Consider the following 23,475-nt stretch of genomic DNA (forward strand, 5'->3'; position numbering starts at 1 on the left):
ATAAGATTAGACCATGAATCATGCATTTGTACAGTGTTACCTTGGATATCTGGGCTCTCTTTTTCTAATCTATATGATGACTGATTCTATAGTAGGTAAACCCTGGGAAATGTTTTTTGGCTCTGTTACTCAAAAATTCATCAGTATTCAAAGTACAAATTTTCTTTAATTTATAAACATGAGTTGGGTATAAAAGAGTTGATACTGTTTCACATCAGGAGGGCCCCTGAGAGCACCTGTCCCCTGAAGAAGCACCTTCCAGTCTGGCCACCGCACAGCCCTCTTCGCTCCACCAAGACAGTGTTGTCCTTGAAGTTACAGGCTGACTTCTTCGTTTTCAAGAAAATTTTGCCAAATGCCGAAGTCTGAATAACCACAGTTTACTTGCCACGAAAAATGTGACTAATTCAGCTGGCAACTCAAACATGCCGAAGTGTTTCATGTGTATTGCCCAATTTTGTCACACAGAACATTAAAAGGACATGTAACAAAGGGTCAAGGTTTAATGAAACTTACTGCTTCATCAGGGGCTTTCTAAAATAAAATTGGCTTCTTCTTCTTCTTCTTCTTTTTTAAACTGAGAGTGGCCACAGTGAGGACTATAATGACCACTAGCTTTGATTTGGGCTGACAAGCCTGCAGTTCTGCCCATGGCTTGTGTAATCATGATATGTCAACATGATAAAAAAGGCAAAGGGCTTCTTAGCATTATTATGAAAATAGTTTTGACCTCAGAGGCTCCTTGCAGAGTCCTGGGCATCCCACAGCATCCAAACACTAAACTCGGAGCCACTCACCTAGAACAATATATGGCAAGTGGTAAAAACTCAATAAATATTAGCCATAGTAAGAAGAATAAACCATGATAGTTGTTACTATCATTATAACCACTGCTAGTATTTTCACTAGGGATACCATAAAGAGATGGTGCCTGTTACCACGAAATGTAAAGTGAACTGCTTTTGGATAGCTTTTAGGGATGCAGGTCTTTGAAATTAGAAATATCCATTTATATTAAAATGACTAATTATTGTTATTGTCAGGACATGTACTTATATATGAAATGCCTGTTAAACATTCACCCCTATACACATAGACAAGGAAAGAGAGAGCAGGGAAAAGACAGGGAAGGAGAGGATTGGGGAGGAGGTCCTGTATGGTGGTGGGGAGGGAGGAAGGCATGAAGAAAGTTGGGGCAGAAGAGGACAGGGAGGAGGACTGAGGGTAGGAGAAGGCGGTGGGGGGGGGGAGAGAGAGAGAGACAGACAGACAGACACACACACACAGAGAAAAAGAGAGTCAACTGAACATTCATGGCGAGGAATGCTTGGCCAAGTGCAATAAGGGTGCTTATGACAACACAATTTGCTGTTTTCAAGCACAGCCCTCAAGTGTGAGGTGGTGTTCAGACACCCGGTCCTCTGGTAAATCCAGATGTTATAGGAATAAACTAAAGAGGTACACTCAAAAGGTAACTAAAGCTACCAAACACACATTTGCGCACGTACACCTCTGCCCCCTCCCACCTACTCACAACATCATTTTGAAAGACTTTACTTCTCAATAATTAAAGCATAAAAACGAGGAAGAGATCAGTTGTATACACGGACATGCATGTATATGTCTATATTCTCGCAATACCTGAACCGTACTACTTTCATCTTGCTGCAAACCAGTGAAAACTTCATCGCAAACCAACATTAATCTCAAGTAATGGGTTTTTAAGCCTCAACTCTGCAGTTCTTCCAAATAGCTCAAAGCTCATTTTGGCCACTCCTTTGTAAGAAACTTTAATGGTTCACCTATGGTTCACTGTCTCTTTCCACTATTTATTTCTTATATGAATTTTGCTGTGTAGATTGGTCCTATACTCACATAGTGTATCACCACCAAACTATACTGAAGTTCAGAATTTGGCAGAGAAAGAACTAAAGACAAATGGCACTGGAGATTCGGCTCTCAGACACAGTACTAAATGTTTCAGGGTAAATATGACTTCTCTCTCTCAGCTTTTCATCTCTTTCTCTTCTGTGTGTAAACACACACACACACACACACACACACACACACAATACACACACACCCTCACTCACTCATATACCCTTTCATACTGTCTCTCACATATACACTCCAAAATTTTTTTTAAGTTTTGCAGGATAAATACAGTTTTTACTTGTAAAATGGTGAATTTCATTATTTTCTTTTTCTCCCTTGTACTTGTCAGCTGGTGAAATTACCAACAGGTCAGAACTGGATTTTAAAGGTAACGGATATGAAAAAACATCTAGCCAGATTCAGGATATGGGGCAGAGTGATGGAATCAAAAGACCCATGCTAATAACTATGTATAGAGACTGAGCAAGTCATGCTAGGCCTGATTTTCTTCTCTGTAAAATGGAGATAAGGTCTGCCTACCCACAGTCTTATGAAGATCAAGAACATTCTGAAAATTTTAAATACTATATAAATGAATTTTCATTAACGTAGGGTAGAATGCTATCTATGAATATAAGATTAAATTCTAATTGACCTATTAATCAGTTGAGAAAATCTTAGAAGTATACTGCAGTTATTATAAATGTGCCTAAAATTCAGATAAAGGTTGGAAAAAATACAAAAGTATTCTGATAATGAAAACTAGAGAACAGTTCTTAACTAGACAACATAATGATGTTCAAAAGCAGCAAATATACAACTGTCAAACATTATAGTAATTTGAAACCTCCTAAACACTCTCATTTCTCCAGGATTTGAGCACTGATCCACCTAAAGTCCTGTCAGGGCCCTGGAAGATCATCTGTACTGGCTGGACCATTTCTATTGGCTGGACTGTGTTACTGTCAACAATGGGAATCATCAGGCTAAAATAACAAAATATTCCCTAAAGGACAACCTTAAGGGAATGTTAGTAGGCCACAACCTACCCTAAACCCCCACTTTCCTGTGAAGTCATCTGGTGAAAGACTGAGAGGCAGGTGCTCTTTTAAGATGGGATTAAGCCACTAGCCTATAGCAGTGATTCTCAAAACTTCAGCACCTGTCAATCACCAGGACGGCTTGTTTAAAAGGGGATTACTGGACCCCACTCCCAGAGTGCTTAATTCATGGACGGGAACCAAGAGTCTGCATTTGTAAAAAGTTCCTACAGGATGCTGACTGCTGTTGGTCCAGGGATCACACTTTGAGAACCACCGGTCTATTACAGGTGTTGGAAAACTTTCTGTAAAGGGTTAGATGGTAAATATCTAAAAATTTTAGACCTTGAAGGCCACAGATGGCTGGCGTTGTTGATTTTTAAGTAATCCTTTAAAAATATAAAAACCATTCTTAGTGCGAGGGCTGTACAAAAAGAAAACTTTGCTGACCTATGAGTTGCTGTAGAGAGGGGAGGTGCTTTTTATTTTAGATGATATAGACCTCCATTTATTTATCCAGGTCTTTCAGTGTTCTTTAGTAACACAATTTTCTTGATAAAAGAAAAACTGCTGCAAATTTCTTCTATTAGATTATGACGCACTTTATAGATATCTGTGTTGCTACATGAGCCAATGATAACAAGAGTGGCAAACTCTATTCCTCTTATTTTCTTTGCCGTACTGGTAACTAGGTTATTTTATACACTGTAGAATTTTAGAAACAATAGTGGAGATCACTGTCTTTCCCTTAACTTTATGGGAGTTATTTTGAAGTTTCACAATGAAACATAACATTTGTTGTAGGTTTTTAGAAGATACACTTAGAACAAAGAAAGTTTTCCTTGTTTGCGTGAAGTTTTGTTTGTTTTACATGAAGCTGAATTATAGCCAGTGTGGTGTCTGTCTTTGTTGAAATAAAAGCTTTTCCTCATTTAATTTTGTTAATGCATATGTATTTCTATTTGCTCAAGTAAGTATAGAAAAAAGAAAAAGAAAACAGATATGGTTAGCTAAAGAGAAAAGAGAAGGGACAGAAGAGGCACATGAGATGAAAGATTTCTCGATGTTGACCTTTCTTTGTGGTTTTGATTGTTGAATCGGACCTATTCAGAAATGTCATTGAGAAGCACGTTGCTAATGTGGTAAATTCCTCTGCTGCATTTTCTGATTATCATCTTTGTGTTCCTGGGACTAGCCAACTGCTTGGGCCTTATTTATGTGCACATCTCTCTGCAACGGGGACAGTGGTAGGGAGCTATGGCTGCCGACTCAGTCTCTTTAATGGTCATTGATCCAGTTAGACTTTTTACTTCTCATTGAGACAATGTGAGATGATTTTTCTCTTCTCCATAAAGTTTTCCACTTAATGTAAGTTTTATAACTTACTGTGATAAACCTGGTGACTGTATTCTCTTATGATTTTAAAAATCTCTATCACATCTTTAATTACGTCGGCTTTTTGTTCCTCGCATCTTTGCATTTTCCCTTTGCTCTTAATCAGTCAACCTAGGCTTGTCTGTTTCACTAGTCCTTTCAAACAACCAGCTTATGTTTATTGTATTGATCTTCCTTCCTATATCGTGAATATCTGCTCCTATTTGTTTCCTTCTACTTTCTCTGTATTTACTCATGTTCATTTTGTAGCTCCTTGAATTGAATCTATAGCTGATTTTTATTTAGGCCTTGTTTTCAAATCAATGAATGTAAGACCATAGATATTCTGTTGTTCAGCTTTAACTACTTAGTAACTTCCATTGTGATATCCTCTATAACCCATGACTTATTTAGCAGTGTTAAGAATTACACACAATACAGGGAAGTTGTTAACCCGTGGATTATTTAGAGGTGTGTTATTTCAGTTTCCTAACATTTGATTTAAGTACCTGTTTGACTTGTTTTTGTTTTTGTTTTTTGGTGCCAAAACCCGGGATTATGACTTCTAATGTAGTTGCTCAATGGTGTGAAAACATGGGTATGATGTAGCTGCTTTGGAATTTCTGAGACTTCCTTTATGACTTAATATGTGGTGAATGTTTGCAAAAGCTCCAAGAGCACAAATATATTTTCTAAAGTATACATATCCCCTATTTGTTGAGCAGAAGGGACTATACAGTCATACATACACATACATATATATCTTTGACCAACTTTGTTTGTTGTGTTAGAATCTAAAATCTTGGGGCACCTGGTCGGCTCAGTCAGTAGAGGATGAGACTCTTCATCTCAGGGTCCTGAGTTTGAACCCCATGTTGGGGGTAGGGTTTACTTAACAAAACAAAATTTTAAGGATCTCTTGCCTGCTTGCTCTGCATATTTCTGAAAGAGGTTTGTTAAAATCATTAAACATGTTTTGTGTATTTCTTGAATTTCTCTCATAATTCTGGGAGCTTTTGCTTTATATATGTGAAGGCTATACTGTGAGATGCTTATGTTGTTAGTTCTAAATGGTATACCTTTTCAGGGTTCCATTAATCAACAGTAGAATCCCTTTTTAAATGTACTAATGTTTTTCACCCTAAATATTTTGTCTAACAAAAGTAAAGCCAACACAGTATTACTTTTGGTTAGGACACTTTGTTTTGTACACTTTTTTTCCATCTCCTTATCTTCAACCTTTCTACATTAATTTAGGTTAGTATCTTCTAGGTAGAATGCAATTAAGATTTTTAAAAATCTGCTCCGTTAATAAGTACAAATTTGTCTATATTTATGGTACCTTGATAAAGTTGGGATTATTCCAGCTGTCTTACTCTGTGTTTTCTGGTTACTATGCTGCTTTTTTCTCCTTTCCTGCTTCCTACTGGAGAGATGCTTTTTTTTTTTTTTAAAGATTTTATTTATTTATTTATTTAACAGAGATAGAGACAGCCAGCGAGAGAAGGAACACAAGCAGGGGGAGTGGGAGAGGAAGAAGCAGGCTCATAGCAGAGGAGCCTGACGTGGGGCTCGATCCCATAACGCCAGGATCACGCCCTGAGCTGAAGGCAGACGCTTAATGACTGCGCCACCCAGGCGCCCCGAGAGATGCTTTCTTCATTCACCTTTTCATTCCTCCACTGGCTTGGAAATTAAATAGTTTATTTCTGTATCTCAGTGGTTATCATTATTTGAAATACTCACATGTTACTAACAAAATCTACAGTTAGTATCTCTACCCTCCTTCTAAATAACACAAGTCCTTCCAATCTCTCTACCTGCTAATAGTGTCACAATTTTTTTTAACATTAACATTTAGATTTTTTCTTTACTAATTTGCTTACCTATTTCTTTGCTTTTCATTGTTTCTTGATCTTTCTGTCTCCTTCTGGGTTCTGTATACTTATTTGTGAAGCAGTCAAGTAGTTTTTTATTAGATACAGTGAGCTTTGCATATTTGAAAAAATTTACCCTCATTTTTGACTAAATATTCTAAATGGGCAGTTTAGAATATTTAGAATATAGAATATTAGAATATTTTGGCACTTCCAGGAAATTATTTAACTGTTATCTGGCATTAACTGTTGCTGAGGAGAAATCAAGTATCAGTCTGATTTCTGTTCCTTTGTAGATAATCTGTCTCTTCTTTTTGGTGGTTTGATTTTTTTTCTTTGTGGTGTTTTCACATTTTCACTATAATATGACTAGGGACTAATTTTTTTTTCCTTCATGATGTTCAAATCTTATTATGCTTCTTTTTTTAAACTTAAATTCAAGTTAGTTAACATATAGTGTAGTATTGGTTTCAGGACAGGAGTAGAATTTAGTGATTTTTCACTTACATATAATACCCAGTGCTCATCCCAACAAGTGCTCTCCTTAACACCCATCCCCCATTTAGCCCACCCCCCCCACCTGCCTCCCCTCCAGCAACCCTGTTTGTTCTCTATAGTTAAGAGTCTCTTATAGTTTGCCTCCCTCTCTGTTTTTATCTTATTTTCCCTTCCTTTCCCCTATGTTCATCTGTTTTTTTTCTTTTTAAGATTTTGTTTATTTATTCATGAGACACAGAGAAAGAGGCAGAGGGAGAAGCAGGCTCCCCATGGAGCAGGGAGTCTGATGCAGGACTTGATCCCAGAATCCTGGGATTATGACCTGAGCTGAAGGCAGATGCTTAACTGACTGAGCCACCCCGGGGCCTCCATCTGTTTGTTTCTGAAATTCCCTGTATGAGTGAAATCATATGATATTTATCTTTCACTGACTTATTTCACTTAGCATAATACACTCTAGTTCCAACCACGCTGTTGCAAATGGAAAGAGTTCATTCTTTTTGATGGCTGAGTAATACTGCATTGTGTGTATTCAAATAATAATTCACTAAATACAAGTTGATATCCTAGAAATGACAGTATACTAGTAACAGACTCTTTAAAGTTGTATATTTCGCTTAACATTCAGGATGAACATATATGAAGAATAGGTATCAACAACTTAAAGAGATAAGTCAAAAAATATTTGCCAGGCACTGATAAAAGTCATTACTGAGAATAAGATTCACAAATCAGCAGGTCTACCAATCCTCTATCCCATCACCAATTTACCACTCAAGTCTCCATGTAAAGTTACAATCTTACATGAATGGATAAAGAAGATGTGGTATATATACACAATCAATATATACAGACATCAAAAAAAAACATGAAATCTTAGCATTTGCAATGTCTAGATGGAACTAGAGGGTATTATGCTAAGCGAAATAAGTCAATCAGAGAAAGGCAATGATCATATGAACTCACTCATATACGGAATTTAAGAAACAAAACAAAGGATCATAGGGGAAGGGAGGGAAAAATAAAACAAGAAAAAAAATCAGAGCGGGAGACAAACCATAGGAGACTCTTAATCATAGGAAAGAAACTGAGGGTTGCTGGAGGGAGGTGGGTGGGGGGATGGGGTAACTGGGTGATGGACATTAAGGAGGGCATGTGATGCAATGAGCGCTGGGTGTTATATAAGACTGGCGAATCACTAATCTCTACCTCTGAAACTAATAATATACTATATGTTAATTAATTGAATTTAAATAAAAAATAAAATCAAATAAAATATAAAAAAGTTATAATCTTATATTCTCTACGACAGAGGCTTGGTATTTCGATATGTAAAATAAGGACAAAAATTGATAGACTCTTAAAATCTTTTCCTCTTGCTCTGATCATGACAACTTTAAAAGGTTAACTGTGAGAATGTTAAAGATGGAACAAAATTTAAGAAAATGCAAGTGTCTGTCTACCTATCTTTTAAAGGCTTCCACTACTGGAGGATAACAACTCATTAGCTTTGAGGACTAATTTATGATCTCCCACGTTATGCTAGTTCAAAATGGAGCTAGGTATTGCAGATGCAAAGATGAATAAAGCCTGAGTGGATCCCTTGGGTGGTTTATAATCTAGAGAGCTTATGTAAAACATTCAATAGTGTCGTTACACTTTAAATGTCATTTTCCTTCTACTCTTCCTCTCCAGAGAGGGCAGTTGATTAAGGACAATCCCTGTTTTATGTACCCTTTACCTACAGAGGTTTCTTCTAGTCACTGCTAATCATCCTGTCCTTGAAATTCTCTCAGAGATCATCCTGGTTCTTCTACTTCTCTAATCACTTTGTCTCCTTCAGCCTAATAAAATGAAGGCACTCTTCAAGGTTAATTGCTTAATGGGGGGAAAAAAAGGAAGACAAAAGAAAGACATTAAAGAATAATCTAAAGGTTATACTTAAGATGAAACAATAATGATCCCAGATGCAAGATGTGAAACTGAAGAAGGGATGGTAAATAAAGATATTAGTAAGTATATGGTAAGTAGACAAACACTAACATATAAAACAATAATAAATGGGGGAGGGGTGAATATGGAGAATGAGGTTATAACTACACAATGACTACGTTTTTCAGGGAGTAGAAAAGAGGAAATGCTCCTAACTCGTTTTATGAAGCCTACGTGATCTTGATGTCAAAATTGCACAAGAAAAATGTAAGAAAGGAAAATTACAGGCTAATTTATGAATATAGATGTACAACTCCTAAACAAAATGTCAGTTAACTGAATACAGCAATGTATTTTAAAAACGTGATTAATAGAATCTACCATATTAACAGATTAAAAAAGAAAAAACAAGTGAACATCTCATCAGATACAATAAATGTGTTCAATAGATGAAGAAAATGCATTTAGTAAAATTCAACCATCAGTCGTGCTGGGAACAAAGCAAACAAAAACCCAACCTAACAAACCAGAAGTAGAAGGAAACTTCTTCATTTTCATAAAGGATATCTACAGAGATCATACTTGATGGTGACATGTTTGAGGCTATCTTTCTAAGATCAGGAACAAGACAAGTAGGCTTTTCTCACTGCTTCAATTGAACAGTGTTCTGAAGTCCAGCCAGTGTAAAGTAAAAGCATTTAAAGTCGTAAGAATTGGGAATTTAGAAAGAAAACTGTCATTATTTCAAGGTGATATCATTGTCTACACAGAAATTCAAAACTAATCTAAAGATAAATTATCAAAATTAATAAGAGGTGGTAAGGTTTTTGAATTCAATATTAACGTAAAAAAAAGTCAAATGTACTTTCTGTTAACCACAATCAGAAAATTCTTAAGAGATACCATTTAAACCACACACACACACACACACACACACACAAAACCCCATGTAAGTACCCGGGAATGAATGTAACAAAAGTGAGTTAACTTTTATGGAGAAAATTATAAATCTTCCAATAAGGTAAAGTTTAGCAAAGATATACCAGGTGTCTGGTTAGGAAGACACAACCCTGATGATGTCAAGCCTCCCAGAATTGGTCCTCTGATTTAACACAATTCCATTCAAAATCCCAACAACAGTTGGTTTTTTGCAGAAACATGATAAGCTGATTCTTTAACTTATACGGAGGAACAACAGGCCAAGAGCCCGAAGAAGTGATTTTCATGGAAGCAGAAACCAAATGGTACATAAAGATATGAAGAAATGCTCAATCTTGCTGGGACTCAAAACAATGCAAGTTAAAACCACAATGAGATATCCCTACACCTTAAATCAGATGGGCAAAAATTAAAAAGACAACAACAAAACACCGCCACCACCAAGTTTTAGAGTGTGGAAAAACAAGGACACTCACAAACTGCTGGTTAAAATAAAAACTGGTATAATCACTTTGGGAACTAGTTTGGCATTACCTAGTAAAGTTGAACATGTGCCTCATCGATGACCCACACATTTCACTGTCGGGTGCAAACCCTAGAGCAGCGATCCTCAAATTTCTTGGTCTCAGGATCCCTTTTACACTCTTAAAACTACCTGAGGACTCCAAAGAGCTTTTTTGTTTATATGAGTTATATTTACCAGTAAGTAGTTATTTTATTAGGTATCAGAACTGAGGAAAGTTTAAACATGAGAACACACAAGCACATATTCTATCAGCTGTCAGAGCAACATCACCACATGCCATGTGACCTCTGGAAAATGCCACTGTATGCTTGTGAGAGAATGACAGTGAAAAAGGAAAATGATGCTTTGGTGTTATTATAAAAATTGTTTTGACCTCTCAAGCTCCTTGAAATGGTCTCAAGGAACTACAGTTCCTAGACCAACTTTGAGAACCACTGCCCCAGAGAAAGTCTAGGCACCAGACATGTTTAAAAAAGTCTGCAGCAGCACTACACATAATAGCAAAGCCTAGAAACGATCCCAAATCCATCAACTGATATTTACATTCCATGCACTACTACGCAGCTATCAAAAGCAATCAGTTACACCTATGTTTGACAATACGAGTGACTCTGAGTAACAGAATCAAGTCATGGAAAAATACATTCAGCTTTTATTTGAAGTTCAAAAACAGCTAAACTTAATAAAGTACTGGTGAAGAACATATCAGGTGGTAAAGCTAATGAAAAGCAAGAGAATGAGTAACACCAAACGTAGGACACACCACTGCCCCTGAATGGCAGTGGCAAGTACATGAGTGTTCACTTTATTCATGTTTCATACAAGTTGTACTTAAAAAATATTTCAAGTTGTAAAAAATAATAAGCCAAGACAAAGCAAAAATTAAAGGACTAGGAAATTATCGGATGAGAGGAAATTATTTAACTTAACGGCAATGAAAGAAACCACAAAGGAATGGGTAGTTTTGACTGCATTAAAAAACATGAAAAAAGTGAAAAAAATCTTTCCAAAGTTTCCACCTTTTCTATGAAGTCTTTTTCTCCCTTGGTGCTAATCCAATCACCTTAACCACGTGATTTTTTTCCTTGTCTTTGACTTCTACAGAAATGATTCTAGAACTCTTATTCCTCTTGATACAATTTGCCTGAATACTAATAGCCCTGTTTTAATGCCTCTACTAGACTGTAGTAGTTCAGGAAGGGGCTCTATCCTTCTTCAGTTCTTTCTCTAATACGGACACACTGCTTCCCAGAATTAAGCACATAATGACTATTTGAGGAACCAAATAAATTACTGTCACAAGGGAGTAGTCTTTTGCCTTGGCCACCAGAAGGAGGAAGAGAGAACGGGAAATGTTTCTCATTTGAGACTCAGCATGGAATTTCTCACAGAAACAATGAGGAAAAAAAGGACCACTTGTAATGCATAAAACAGTAATGAACTTTTATTCTTTCTGACAGCTACAAATCTATCCATAATTGGTAACTTAATTTCTATGGAAACAAAAATGTGCTTGGAATTCCCAAGAACCTACCTCCAAAAGAGTTTTTGGAGTACAGCCAGTGTTAAAGTGACATATTTGCAGATAATATTTTCCTTTAAGAAAAACATCACATTTGTTTGCTTAAGTCAGCCTTAAGCTTCTTCTGAAACATAACATTGTTAGCGACAATAGAAAGGGTGAAATGAAAGAGGAAAAGTGAAGGTTCTCTAAGCACTCGAGTTAATTTCTAAAAAGTAAACTTGAAAGGGTGGACACAGGCAGATCAAAAACCCCTTTTTACCACTTTCCTACTTTACATTTACCTGATGCAGTATCTCAGGAAACAACTCAAACTTTAAAGGTAGAAAGTCTTTGCAGGTTTTTATTTTCCTTTCCTGTGCAAGTCTTTAAATTAATTACATTAGTATTTATAACAGCTGTGCAGATAACCCACTCACACACATTTCACATGTAACCCAAGTGTGAATATTTAAGGACACAACCCTCCCGCTCACACACATTTCACATGTAACCCAAGTGTGAATATTTAAGGACACAACCCTCCCTAAAGTTAATGCCATAGAATGCTTTACTTTGAAATAATGCTCGTCTTCATGAAACATATTGTGAGGGCTACTCTTTGCCAGACTTTGAGGGGGGGTGGGGCAGGGAGCCAGTTAGGACAACTCATAACGCAGACTTGGATTAATCTCCCTACGTATATATTTAAGCATTGCTATATTGAGTATCTATTGAAAACTGTGCTAGGTATACAGAGGTGAGTCAGTCCCTGCCCTCAATGTCTACAGGTTGCCCCAGACCCACACACATTCTACTGGAGGAATGAACAATAAGCAAGTAAACAAATGAACACAATAATTACAGGTTATGGTTAAAAGCTGGAGACAAAATAAAACAAGACAAGACAGAGGCTATTTAGTAATCAGCAAAGGCCTCTCAGATACATTTAAACCAAGATGGAAAAGAAAAAAAGGACCTAGCTGTCCACATTATCTGGGCAAGAGCCTTCCAAACAAAGAGAAGTGGAAAGGTCCCAAGATAAAAACAGATACAGTCTGTTTGAACAACATAAAAGAAGCAGTGTGGCTGGTTATGTTTTTCAAACTGTAGGTCATGTAGGATGTGATGTCAATTTTGTGGGTCATGGAACAGGGAGTCATAGGTTTTAAGAATAAGTATTCTTTAAGGAACTTTTGCTCCAGTTATGTGTGCATGTGTGGTATGTTTCTCACTGTGGGAAGTGGTGAAATCTGTACTAAGCGAAGAAAGTAGGTACGAATTAGGATGGAAGGGTGGGCAAGAGCTACAGCATGCATGGCCTTGCATTGTAGGCCACCATAAAGAACTGAGATATTTATTCTGAACACAGTGGGAATGTATTGAAGAATTTCAAGCTGGGGAGTGACATGATCTAATTCAACATGATGGTGTTGCCAAAAGATTTTCACTGTAGTGAAATTCAGAAAACCAGCCCAGGCCTAGCCATTAACACCAAGGATTTGGAGTAAATCACTTAATCTCTCTACATCTTACTTTCTTCATTTTAAAAATGAGAAGGCTGGACCAAGATAACTTTTATGATCTTACCTATTGCTAAACTTGTCTGACTATACACATACACACATATACACACACACACACACACACACACACACATATCCTGCTTCCTCCATTGGGCATAAGTACCTGACTATTGGGGAGACACTAGCCCATTAGGTCAAGTTCTGGGTTACTTCTTAAAACACTACAAACCATGTAACTATAAGAATTACATTTCCATATGAAGCAATTTTAGAATTATCTTTTTACTAAAACCAGTTATATCATTTAAATGAGATCTCTGGGCTAAAAGTGAATCAAGTGCTTTTGCAACTCTCTAGTGCAAAGTTCGGGATGTGAAGAAAATTGACAGGGAGGATGAAAAGATTTACTGACCAGGTTATTTGGAACACATTTCCTTATTTGTTCTAGGTCATCACTGACATTTAATCTAGGGCAGTCTAAAGTCGCAGAGAACCTCTGCTGAGCACTAAAGTCAAGATGCAGAAGCTTAACCCCTTCCACAGCAACCAAAACGACTTGAAACAAAATACTCGTTGAGAGCCTACAATAGGTTAACCCCATGTTAGACAGTTTGATCTATGTTTTTTTCAGTTAATCCTCCTAACCTAATTATTCATATTACACAGATAAGGAAACAGGGGCTTAGAAAAGACAACTAAGCTATTAAGTGGCAGGGTCAGGATTCAATATTTCATATTTATAATAAATTATCCTGCAGGTTTTTAAAAATTACTGTACAAGCATTAAATAATCAGTTTCAAGTATCTGGGACATCTGTTCAACCATATGAACACATAATGTTCAACAAATAAATCAATTCTGGACTCACAGGTACTTTGGCTAGGTAGAATGTGGGATGAAAGAGAACTTGATCCAGCCCTGGGAGGCCTACTCCGTGGGTAGCATACTGGGATGTATGAAGGGGAATTTAGGCAAAATAGCCAAGGAATTTGTATCCCCAATTAAGTACACGTGAATAGCATTATGGCGGTTTCCAGATTTTTTTTCTCTATTGTTGTCAGCAGCGAAACCGTGCACTGGACAGTGTCACCTGTGCCGTGGGCCTTGAAAGTGTCCTGCAAGTTCCACAAACTCGAGATGCTAGAAACTCACCAATTTCCAACTTACTTTAACCCTTTAGGAAGCAATGGGCGTATCACCTGTCCACTTGGAGCAAAGTGCATGGCGTGTTATGGAGAAGAAAACCTTGGAACGTGCAGGGCATCATCACTGTGAGGGTCGAAATGGTCCCTAAAGCCTCCCACAGACACCTGCAAACACCTTTAGAAAGTTGGGGACGCTCACTGCACACCTGCCTCAACATCGAGAACGCGGTACCCACCTGTCACATATTCGGCTTCGAATCTCCGTCGGGTCTCAGAGATGAGCTTGGCTTTATTCTGGGCGTGATACTGAAAGGGAGACACGAAGGGACGCTTAGACACCACGCGCACCACCCCGCTTCCCTTCAGCCCAGCCCACCTGCACCTGGGCGCACAGCCCCCGAGCTTCAGAGGAAGCTTCCGGGTCTGAGGGGAGGGCCGGCAGCGGTGTGATCACCTCCTCACCTCGGCCATGGTCGCGGTAGTGGACGTGATTTCGATCGCCGTGGCCACTTCCCCACCTGTCCGAATATCTCATCACTGGCCAAGCGGGCCAGTAGGTAGAGAGGGAAGGGCGGGAGGTGGAGACAGTCGCGTGACACCGGGAGGCGGGCGGAAGCGTCGCCGCGTTGTCCAATCCAATGTGGCCGCCTGGGTCTGGAGGCGGAACCAGGCCCCAGCCTGGCTTTCCATTAGCTTCTCGTTTGGGCTCCGCTCCCCCGACGTCCCCTGCACTGCGGACCCGCCTCCGCCTACCACCGGATCACGGGAGCTTCCCGCGCGGAGCTCCGCCCGAGCAAGCTCCGCCCGCCCTTCGCTTTCACAACATTCCTTGGAGGCCCCGCCTCCTCAGCCTCTCTGGGCAACCGTCTCTGGGCTGGCTCGGCAGGCTCCGCCTCCTCTGCTTTCGACGCAGCCTCCGGCCCGGATCTCCCAGGATGCAGCGCGCGGGCGGGAGGTTTGGAGCGGAGGGACCCTGCGCCCGCGTAGGGAGTCGGAAACGTGGCGGCTGTAGGACGCAGGGCCTCGCGCGGTGAGGTAGGGCCGTCCGGTCGTCCCTTGCCCTTACCTGGCCTTCGCGGGGCTGGGCGGCAGAGCTGGGTTGGTTCCCTTCTTTGCGGAATAAGGGGACGCAAGCGAGTCTGCCATGGCCATTGTTCATCATTCTTTGGATTTTAAGTGCTTGCTGTATAGGATTATTTCGCTTGAAACTTTCTTCACATTTTGAGTGTGAGAAACTTATAAAGGCTTATATATTTGGAATCCTTAAACTAAAGCAGTTATATGAAGTTAAAAGATATAAAGCATCTTATAGCTTATTAACTACGGTAGTTCTCAGCCTGGGGCAATTTTGTCTCGCAGGGGACATTTGGCAGTGTCTGGAGACTTTTTTCGTTTTCACAGCCGGGATGGGGTCTGCTACTGGCATCTAGTGGGTATTGCTAAATAGCCTGCCACGCACAGGGAGGCCCCTTGACAGTTATCCAGTGCAAAATGACATTAAGTGCCAAACTTCAGAAAGATTTAGGCTTATGAGGCACTGGAACAATTTTATGGTTGTTGGCTAAAATATTGAAAGGAAATAGTTTTGCATTAAATAGTACTGGCTTTTTTAAAAACTGAAAGATACTGAAAACTCCAAAGAAATTGCAGGAAGAAAAGTCCCCATATTTCCATCATCCACAGTCAACCACGATTGACACTTTAGCGTCTTTGGCCGAGACTTTTTTTAATATGCTACAAATTTTTATAGAGAAAAATTGACATATTGTTAAAAAATAATTGGATACATTGTTAAAAATAACGTTGCAGGGGCGCCTGGGTGGCACAGCGGTTAGGCGTCTGCCTTCGGCTCAGGGCGTGATCCCGGCGTTATGGGATCGAGTCCCACATCAGGCTCCTCCGCTATGAGCCTGCTTCTTCCTCTCCAACTCCCCCTGCTTGTGTTCCTTCTCTCGCTGGCTGTCTATCTCTGTCAAATAAAAAAAAAAATAACGTTGCAGCTAAGCTAAAGATTCCTCTGGCTCCACTCCCCTACCCTGATACCTATCCCCTTCTCCAGAATAAAGTCTTTGGAATTTGGCATGAACCTTTACAGAATCTTTGCTCTTTAAATTTTCGACAAGGCTGCCTGAGTTTGAATCCTGGCTCTGTTACTTCCTGTTTTTAGGCCTTTGAGAATATTCTTAAACTCCATGCCTTAGTTTCCTCATCTGTAAAATGGGGTAATATTGCCTATAGCATAAGAATGTAGCGAGGAATAAATGAGTTCAAAGTGCTTAGAATAGTACCTGGCACACAGAAGCACTCAGGGAATGTAGCCTTTGTAGGTAAACAGAAAATATGTAATGTTGTTTTATGTGTTTTGATTTAGATAAATAACAAACTTCAGAATACATTTTTCTGCAACTTATTTTTTTTCATTTGATTTTTGAAATTTAGCTATGGTGGTATACATAGATCTAATTCATTTCTTTTAACTGTAGTATGATATTCCATCTGTATTTATTCATTCCCCTATTGATGGTCATTGAAGTTTTTTACTTTTTTAATATTACAAACAACAGAGTGAACATTCTAGAGCAATGTCTTTGTACATTATTATGTAGGATTATTTCTCTGGGTTCATATCTAGAAATGAAATTGCTGGATATATGCATTTCGGGTGGCTGCCAAACTGCCTTCCAAAGTCACCTCTCCCTTTAATTAAGAACTCATAATTAACTCCTAATTGATGGCTTTGCCTCCATTCTCACCTCACCCCCATTTTCAGCATCGTCACTAGAATCTTTATAATTCAGAAGTACAATCCTGTGATTTCTATTTTTGAAATCTTCCAGTGATGTATCATTGCTTGGAGAAAGTTAGAAGTCCTTAGAATGACTTAGAAAACATTTAACTTCGCCTTCCTAATTCTCTTAGTAGATCACCATTCCCCCATGTTTACCTACATTTCAGATACACTAAGCATTGTTGGAAAAGGGAAAATGGAGCTTGATTCTGGGTAGGCTTCTACAAATGATTTCCAGTTATATAGGTAGAAAAATGTTTTTAACAGCAGACCTATTCTGTAGCCAAGTTAATTTACTTAGGTAAATAATGTCCTATATGTTGTGAAAAGTACATCTATGCGTATTATGCTTATAAAATTATGCTTAATATTCTTAGGTGAAATTTTTAGTTGGGTATCTTAATTCTACCTTTTTTTTCCAAAGATGCTTTCTATTGGTCATGCTTGATACAGTTTCTTAGAGACATTTTTAGATTTTATCTGCAGAAAATATGGTGCTCTTTTTGGATCTTCCTCAACCAGACAGGTAGTTTATTTGAAGAGTTCTGGAATTTATATGACGCCCAGAGGAATTTATTAGCATTTAAAAGGAACATTGTTTTTTTGATAGGAGGTTGGTAGGGAAGAGTGGATGAGGGTGATAATTTATTGCCAACCTACTATATTTCTGTTAGCATGTATTATTTCCCTAGTATACTTATGTATTTTCATTTTATGTACAGAATATATACAGTCAACTTTGATATATGGTAATACAGAACAGGAAAAACACATTAATTATGTAGTATTTTATAAATAATCTGCTTCCAACCCCCTCCCCATCCCATTAGCTGCGATAGGAGGTAAAACTTAACCGGTTTGAGTTACCTATTTTTTTGTTTTTTTTTTTGTTTTTGTGTTTTTCTGTTGTAAGGGTGTAAGCCACAACTGTGTAAGCCACTGTTGTAAGGATAAGTAAAAAGTCAGATGACCGATAGGCTGGAATAGTAGGTCTGGTGCTCTGATGATCAGGGTTTGATTAATCAGGGCTTGTTTATATTGGTCTTAGAACCTCTAAATTGATCTTACTTTCAGTTGTTTCCATATTATTTTTATCTAAAAAAAGGAAATTACCATTTGTTCCATAGGCTTAAAGTTTTGTTTTATGAACATATGCTAAGAACTCTTACTCTTAAAACAGATGTTGCATCAGTATAAAATAAAATGTACACAGGTATGTAAATTCAGTAAGCCTTGAGATTATAGAAAGTTTGAGGAAAAAAATTTATCTTCATAAATAAATAAATATATTAATGCCTTCTAATTTTTAACTCTGAAGGTGATCAATTTTAAATAACTTATATTTAAAATGTGCATGGTTTTGCAGTACTATTTAAAAATAAAGACTTTTCATATAACAGCCATTTAAATCTATTTGAATCTAAATCCATGAGAATAAGTTTGCTTTTTGCCTTGAGCTCATGCTAAACGCATGTTGGGTTAGGATTATAACAGGGCTTTGAATGCCATGATAAACTTTATAGCAATGGTTTGCAATCTTTTGTCTCTGTGTCATCCATGTGTTCAATTCACAGTGTTTAGCATCTATCTTTCCAGGAAGTGATTCAAGGATCATACATCTATTGAGAAGGGGGAGAGGGTACATGCAAAGTTTTTGAGGTAGGGGACAGTTACCAGATCAGGTTTGTGTTTTAGAACAATAACTGAGGTAGCATAAATAAATTGATAAGTTGGAGGGGAGAGAGCCTAGAGTAAGGAAGATCAATTTAAGAACCTTTTACGTCAGCCTAAGTGAGAGTTGAAAGCCTGAACTACTGTAGTGGCAGTTGGAACAGAGTTGGAAGATAGTGGTTTCCAAGTTAAGGAACTTGCTGGTAGTATTAAAAGAAGAGAATGTAAGGGGTCTGATTTTCTTAAGTCATATGACTTTATCAAGGTGCAACAATACATACTCTAGAGTTTAGTAAAGGGGGATATTCTGCTGACCTTTTAGCAATCAGATTCTCCTTACTTCTGTCATACTCAGATATTGGTGAACCAGAGCATTGCGTTGATTAAACATTAGTTGTGACATTTAATACTAAAATAACAAATGTTATTATGCTTGATGGAGTCACTGAGTTCCCCACGTCTGTTCTCATTTTACATAATTCTTTTTTCTTTCTTTTGTTCAGTTTGATTACTTTCCATTACCCTGCCTTCTAGGTCACTCATTCATTCCTCTGCTTCTTCCAGCCTGCTGTTCATTCTGTCAAGTGTGCTTTCATTTTGTTTATTGAGCCCTTTATCTCCACTGTGTTATTCTTTATCTCTGTATTAAGGGTCTCACTCATTTTTTCCAAAATCCTTTTCTGTATAGAAGTTCTTTTGGTTGTTTTTAGTACTTAAGAAATCTGAAAAACTTTTCACGTAAATAGGTAGTAAAAGACAAGTTCTTATATCTTTACCTCAGATTATATCATCTTATTTTATTTTTTTAAGATTTTTATTTGTTAGAGAGAAAGCATGAGCAGGGGGAGGGGCAGAGAGAGAAGCAGGCTCCCTGCTGTGCAGGGAGCCCGAAGCCATGCCCAGCTCCATCCCAGGACTCTGGGATCATGACCTGCACCTAAGGCAGACACTTAACCAACTGAGCCACCCAGTCGCCCCTAAAATGGCACCCAGGTGCCCCAGATTATTATTTTAATGCTAAAAGAACAGTGTATCATTTAATGCTGAAAAAGGAAACTTCTTTTAGAAATCTAAGAGACTTGGCATATCTGTGGGAAATTTTAAATAAATTATTATTAATACATTTTGTTGTAATACTATGTTTATTTCCTTTAAAAGTTTCATAAGTAAAAGCCACACCTTTGATTTACCTACGTATCTTCTTTACTAATAAAGCTGAGACTACTTTATGATACCCGTTGTCCCAGATCTTTGCATTAATTGCCTAACAACAAACCAGTAAGCCAGTGACTTCTGCTAATTTGTATTATGATACAGCTTCTCCAGTTACTTCAAGTAATAGGTTTCATGAAATTCTCAAAAGCAGTATCATCAACTTAAACAAATTACCATAGAGGAATGTATTTGTTACTGTATAACAAATTATTCCCAAATTTAGCATCTTTAAACATCAAACGTTGTCTCAAAATTACTGAGGATCAAGAATTTGGGAGCAGCTTAGCTTGGTTCTTCTGACTCAGGATCTCTCCAGGGGGACTGAATCATCTGAAGGCTTGACTGGAGCTGGAAGATCTGATCCCAAGAAGGCTCACTCACATGGCTGTTGGTAAAGGGCCCCAGTCTCTTGCTGACCTTTGGCAGGAAGCCATAGTTCCTTGCTGTATGCACATCTCCATGGGGCTGCCTGAGTATCTTTATAATATGGCAGGTGGCTTTCCTCATTGCAAGTGATCCAAGGAGCAGGTCAACAAGAAAGCCACAATGTTCTATGACCCAGTCTCAGAAGTCTCACGTTGTCCCTTCTATCATATTCTGTTGGCTAGAAGTGAATCATAATGACCGGCCCTCACCCAAGGAGAAGAGAATTAAGTGCCACTTCTTGATGGAAGGAATTTCAAAGAATTTGTGAACACCGTTTAAAACTACAACAAATGATGTATTTGGAAATTAGACAATAAGCCATGGCACCTCCAATTTGAAAGTAGATGCTGACTAATCAAGTCTGCATTTTAATAGAAGTGCCTCTGAATTAAAGTCATTTCCACAAAATGCTACATTAAGTTAAATTTGTAGATGGTTCAGTGATACTTTTCTAATTGGACTCTTGGTAGATTTTTATAATAAAAGACCAAAACTTAAGCCTTTGCAGTTTGTTTCTCATTCAGCAGAGGAAAACATTATTACTTAATTGCAAATGACCTAGTTTTCTGAAATAGTTGAATTTCCTGGTGTAAATGATCCACAAGTAGGAGAAAAGAAAGAGGATGAGTTAGAGTTATTTATGGTGGAGAGGGACCTTTCAGAATTCACAAACTTAAGTATGCAACTGTTCTGATGTTTCAGAGGTTGGGTACTGTATAACCCAGAGCTGGCCATGATGATGATGATAATGATAGTGGTAGCGGCTAAGCTTTATCAAGCACTTTCTGTGTGTCAGGTTCTATTTTAAGTTATATTAGTTAATTTCAATACCTTGTGGGGTGTACTTCACCCCATTATATGTGGATATGAGGCATAGAGGGATTAAGTAACTTGCCCAAAGTCATACCTCCAGTAAGAGGCAGACCAGGCCCACCATTCACACAGTTCTTTAGGCTCTCCGACCATGTGCAGTTCATAGCATATGCTGAGCTTTCCACAGCTGTTAAAAAAAGTGACTCTGCATTTATGGCCACTGAGTACATATCAACATTTTTCTCTTATTTGTGTGGTCACTGTAAGCGCTGTCCCTTTGTTGTAATTTTGGGTTTTTTGCAGTTAGATTTGGCCTGTGTTCTTTTTTAAACTTTATTTTTACTATTGAAGTAAAATTGACATGTGTATTTCAGGTGTACAGCATATTGATTTAATAATTCTATACATTATTCAGTGTTCACCATAATAAGCATAGTCACCATACAACGTTATTATAATATTGACTACATTCCTTAGGCTGTACTTTTTTTTATAATAATTTTTATTATGTTAGTCACCATACAGTACATCCCTAGATTTTGATGTAAAGTTCCATGATTCATTACTTGCGTATAACACCCAGTGCACCATGCAATACGTGCCCTCCTTAATACCCATCACCGGCCTATCCCATTCCTCCACCCTCCTCCCCTCTGAAGCCCTCAGTTTGTTTCCCAGAGTCCATAGTCTCTCATGGTTCATTCCCCCTTCTGTTTACCCCCCTTCTTCTTCCCTTCTCCTACCGATCTTCCTACTTCTTACGTTCCATAAATTAGTGAAACCATATGATAACTATCTTTCTCTGCTTGACTTATTTCGCTTAGCATTATCTCCTCCAGTCTCGTCTATGTTGCTGCAAATGTTGTGAAATTGTTCTTTTTGATGGTTGAGTAACATTCCATTGTGTATATGGACCACATCTTCTTTATCCAGTCATCTGTTGAAGGGCATCTTGGCTCCTTCCACGATTTAGCTATTGTGGACAATGCTGCTATGAACATTGGGGTGCATATGGCCCTAATCAGTTGCATTTCTATACACAAACAATGAGACTGAAGAAAGAGAATCCATTCCATTTACAATAGCACCAAAAATCGTACGTTATCTCGGAATTAACTTAACCAGAGACGTAAAGGATCTATATTCTAGAAACTATAAATCACTCTTGAAAGACATTGAAGAAGACACAAAAAGATGGAAAAATATTCCATGCTCATGGATCAGAACAATAAACATAGTTAAAATGTCTATGCTACCCAGAGCAATCTACAATTTCAGTGCCATCCCAATCAAAATACCAATGACATTTTTCAAAGAACTGGAACAAACAGCCCTTAAGTTTGTGTGGAGCCACAAAAGGCCCCGAATCGCCAAGGAATTGTTAAAAAGGAAAAACAAAGCTGGGGGCATCACGTTGCCGGATTTCAAGCTATACTACAAAGCTGTGATCACAAAGACAGCATGGTACTGGCACAAAAACAGACACATAGACCAATGGAACAGAATAGAGAATCCAGAAATGGACCCTCAGCTCTTTGGGCAACTAATCTTTGACAAAGCAGGAGAAAACATCCAGTGGAAAAAAGACAGTTTCTTCCATAAATGGTGCTGGGAAAATTGGTCTACATGCAAAAGAATGAAATTTGACCACTCTCTAACACCATACACAAAGATAAACTCCAAATGGATGAAAGACCTCGACATGAGACAGGAATCCATCAAAATCCTAGAGGAGAACATAGGCTACAACCTCTTTGACATTGGCCACAGCAACTTTTTTCATGACACATCTCCAAAGGCAAGAGAAAGAAAAGAAAAAGTGAACTTGTGGGACTTCATCAAGATAAAAAACTTCTGCACAGCCAAGGAAACAGTCAAAAAAACTAAGAGGCAGCCCACGGAATGGGAGAAGATATTTGCAAATGATGCTACAGATAAAAGACTGGTATCCAAGATCTACAAAGAACTTCTCAAACTCAATACGTGAGAAACAAACAAATCATAAAATGGCAGAAGATATGAACAGAATATTGTCCAATGATGACATACAAATGGCTAACAGACACATGAAAAAATGTTCAAAATTATCAGCCATCAGGGAAATTCAAATCAAAACCACATTGAGATACCACCTTATGCCGGTTAGAATGGCAAAAATTGACAAGGCAGGAAACAAATGTTGGAGAGGATGTGGAGAAAGGGGATCCCTCTTACACTGTTGGGAATGCAAGTTGGTACAGCCACTTTGGCAGTGTGGAGGTCCCTTAAAAAGTTAAAAATTGAGCTACCCTATGATCCAGCCATTGCACTACTGGGTATTTTCCCCAA

The 23,475-nt window shown here is 38.3% G+C and overlaps 2 protein-coding genes across 3 annotated transcripts in view; one reads left to right on the forward strand and one right to left on the reverse strand.

Annotated features, from left to right (window-relative positions):
- Positions 1-14,946, reverse strand: part of MOSPD2 (motile sperm domain containing 2) — a 54,127-nt gene extending 39,181 nt beyond the window's left edge. Inside the window, exons 1-2 of one of the 2 annotated variants that reach the window (XM_045805050.2) lie at positions 14,697-14,945; positions 14,471-14,540 (exon numbers count right to left, since the gene is read on the reverse strand). In XM_045805050.2, the coding sequence (XP_045661006.1) occupies positions 14,471-14,540; positions 14,697-14,705 (79 nt within the window). In that variant the 5' untranslated portion in view covers positions 14,706-14,945. Of the gene's footprint in view, positions 1-14,470; positions 14,541-14,696 lie in introns of both variants that reach the window. The other variant, XM_045805049.2, reaches the window with a different exon arrangement.
- Positions 14,947-15,184: 238 nt separating this feature from the next.
- The window catches only part of FANCB (FA complementation group B), a 32,722-nt gene continuing 24,431 nt past the window's right edge, over positions 15,185-23,475 (forward strand). Inside the window, exon 1 of the mRNA XM_045805047.2 lies at positions 15,185-15,269. The gene's annotated coding sequence lies outside the window, so the exon portion shown is untranslated. The remainder of the gene's footprint in view (positions 15,270-23,475) is intronic.

This window comes from Ursus americanus, chromosome X, assembly GCF_024610735.1.
Source record: "Ursus americanus isolate L20-20 chromosome X, mUrsAme1.1.p, whole genome shotgun sequence".
NCBI lineage: Eukaryota > Metazoa > Chordata > Mammalia > Carnivora > Ursidae > Ursus > Ursus americanus.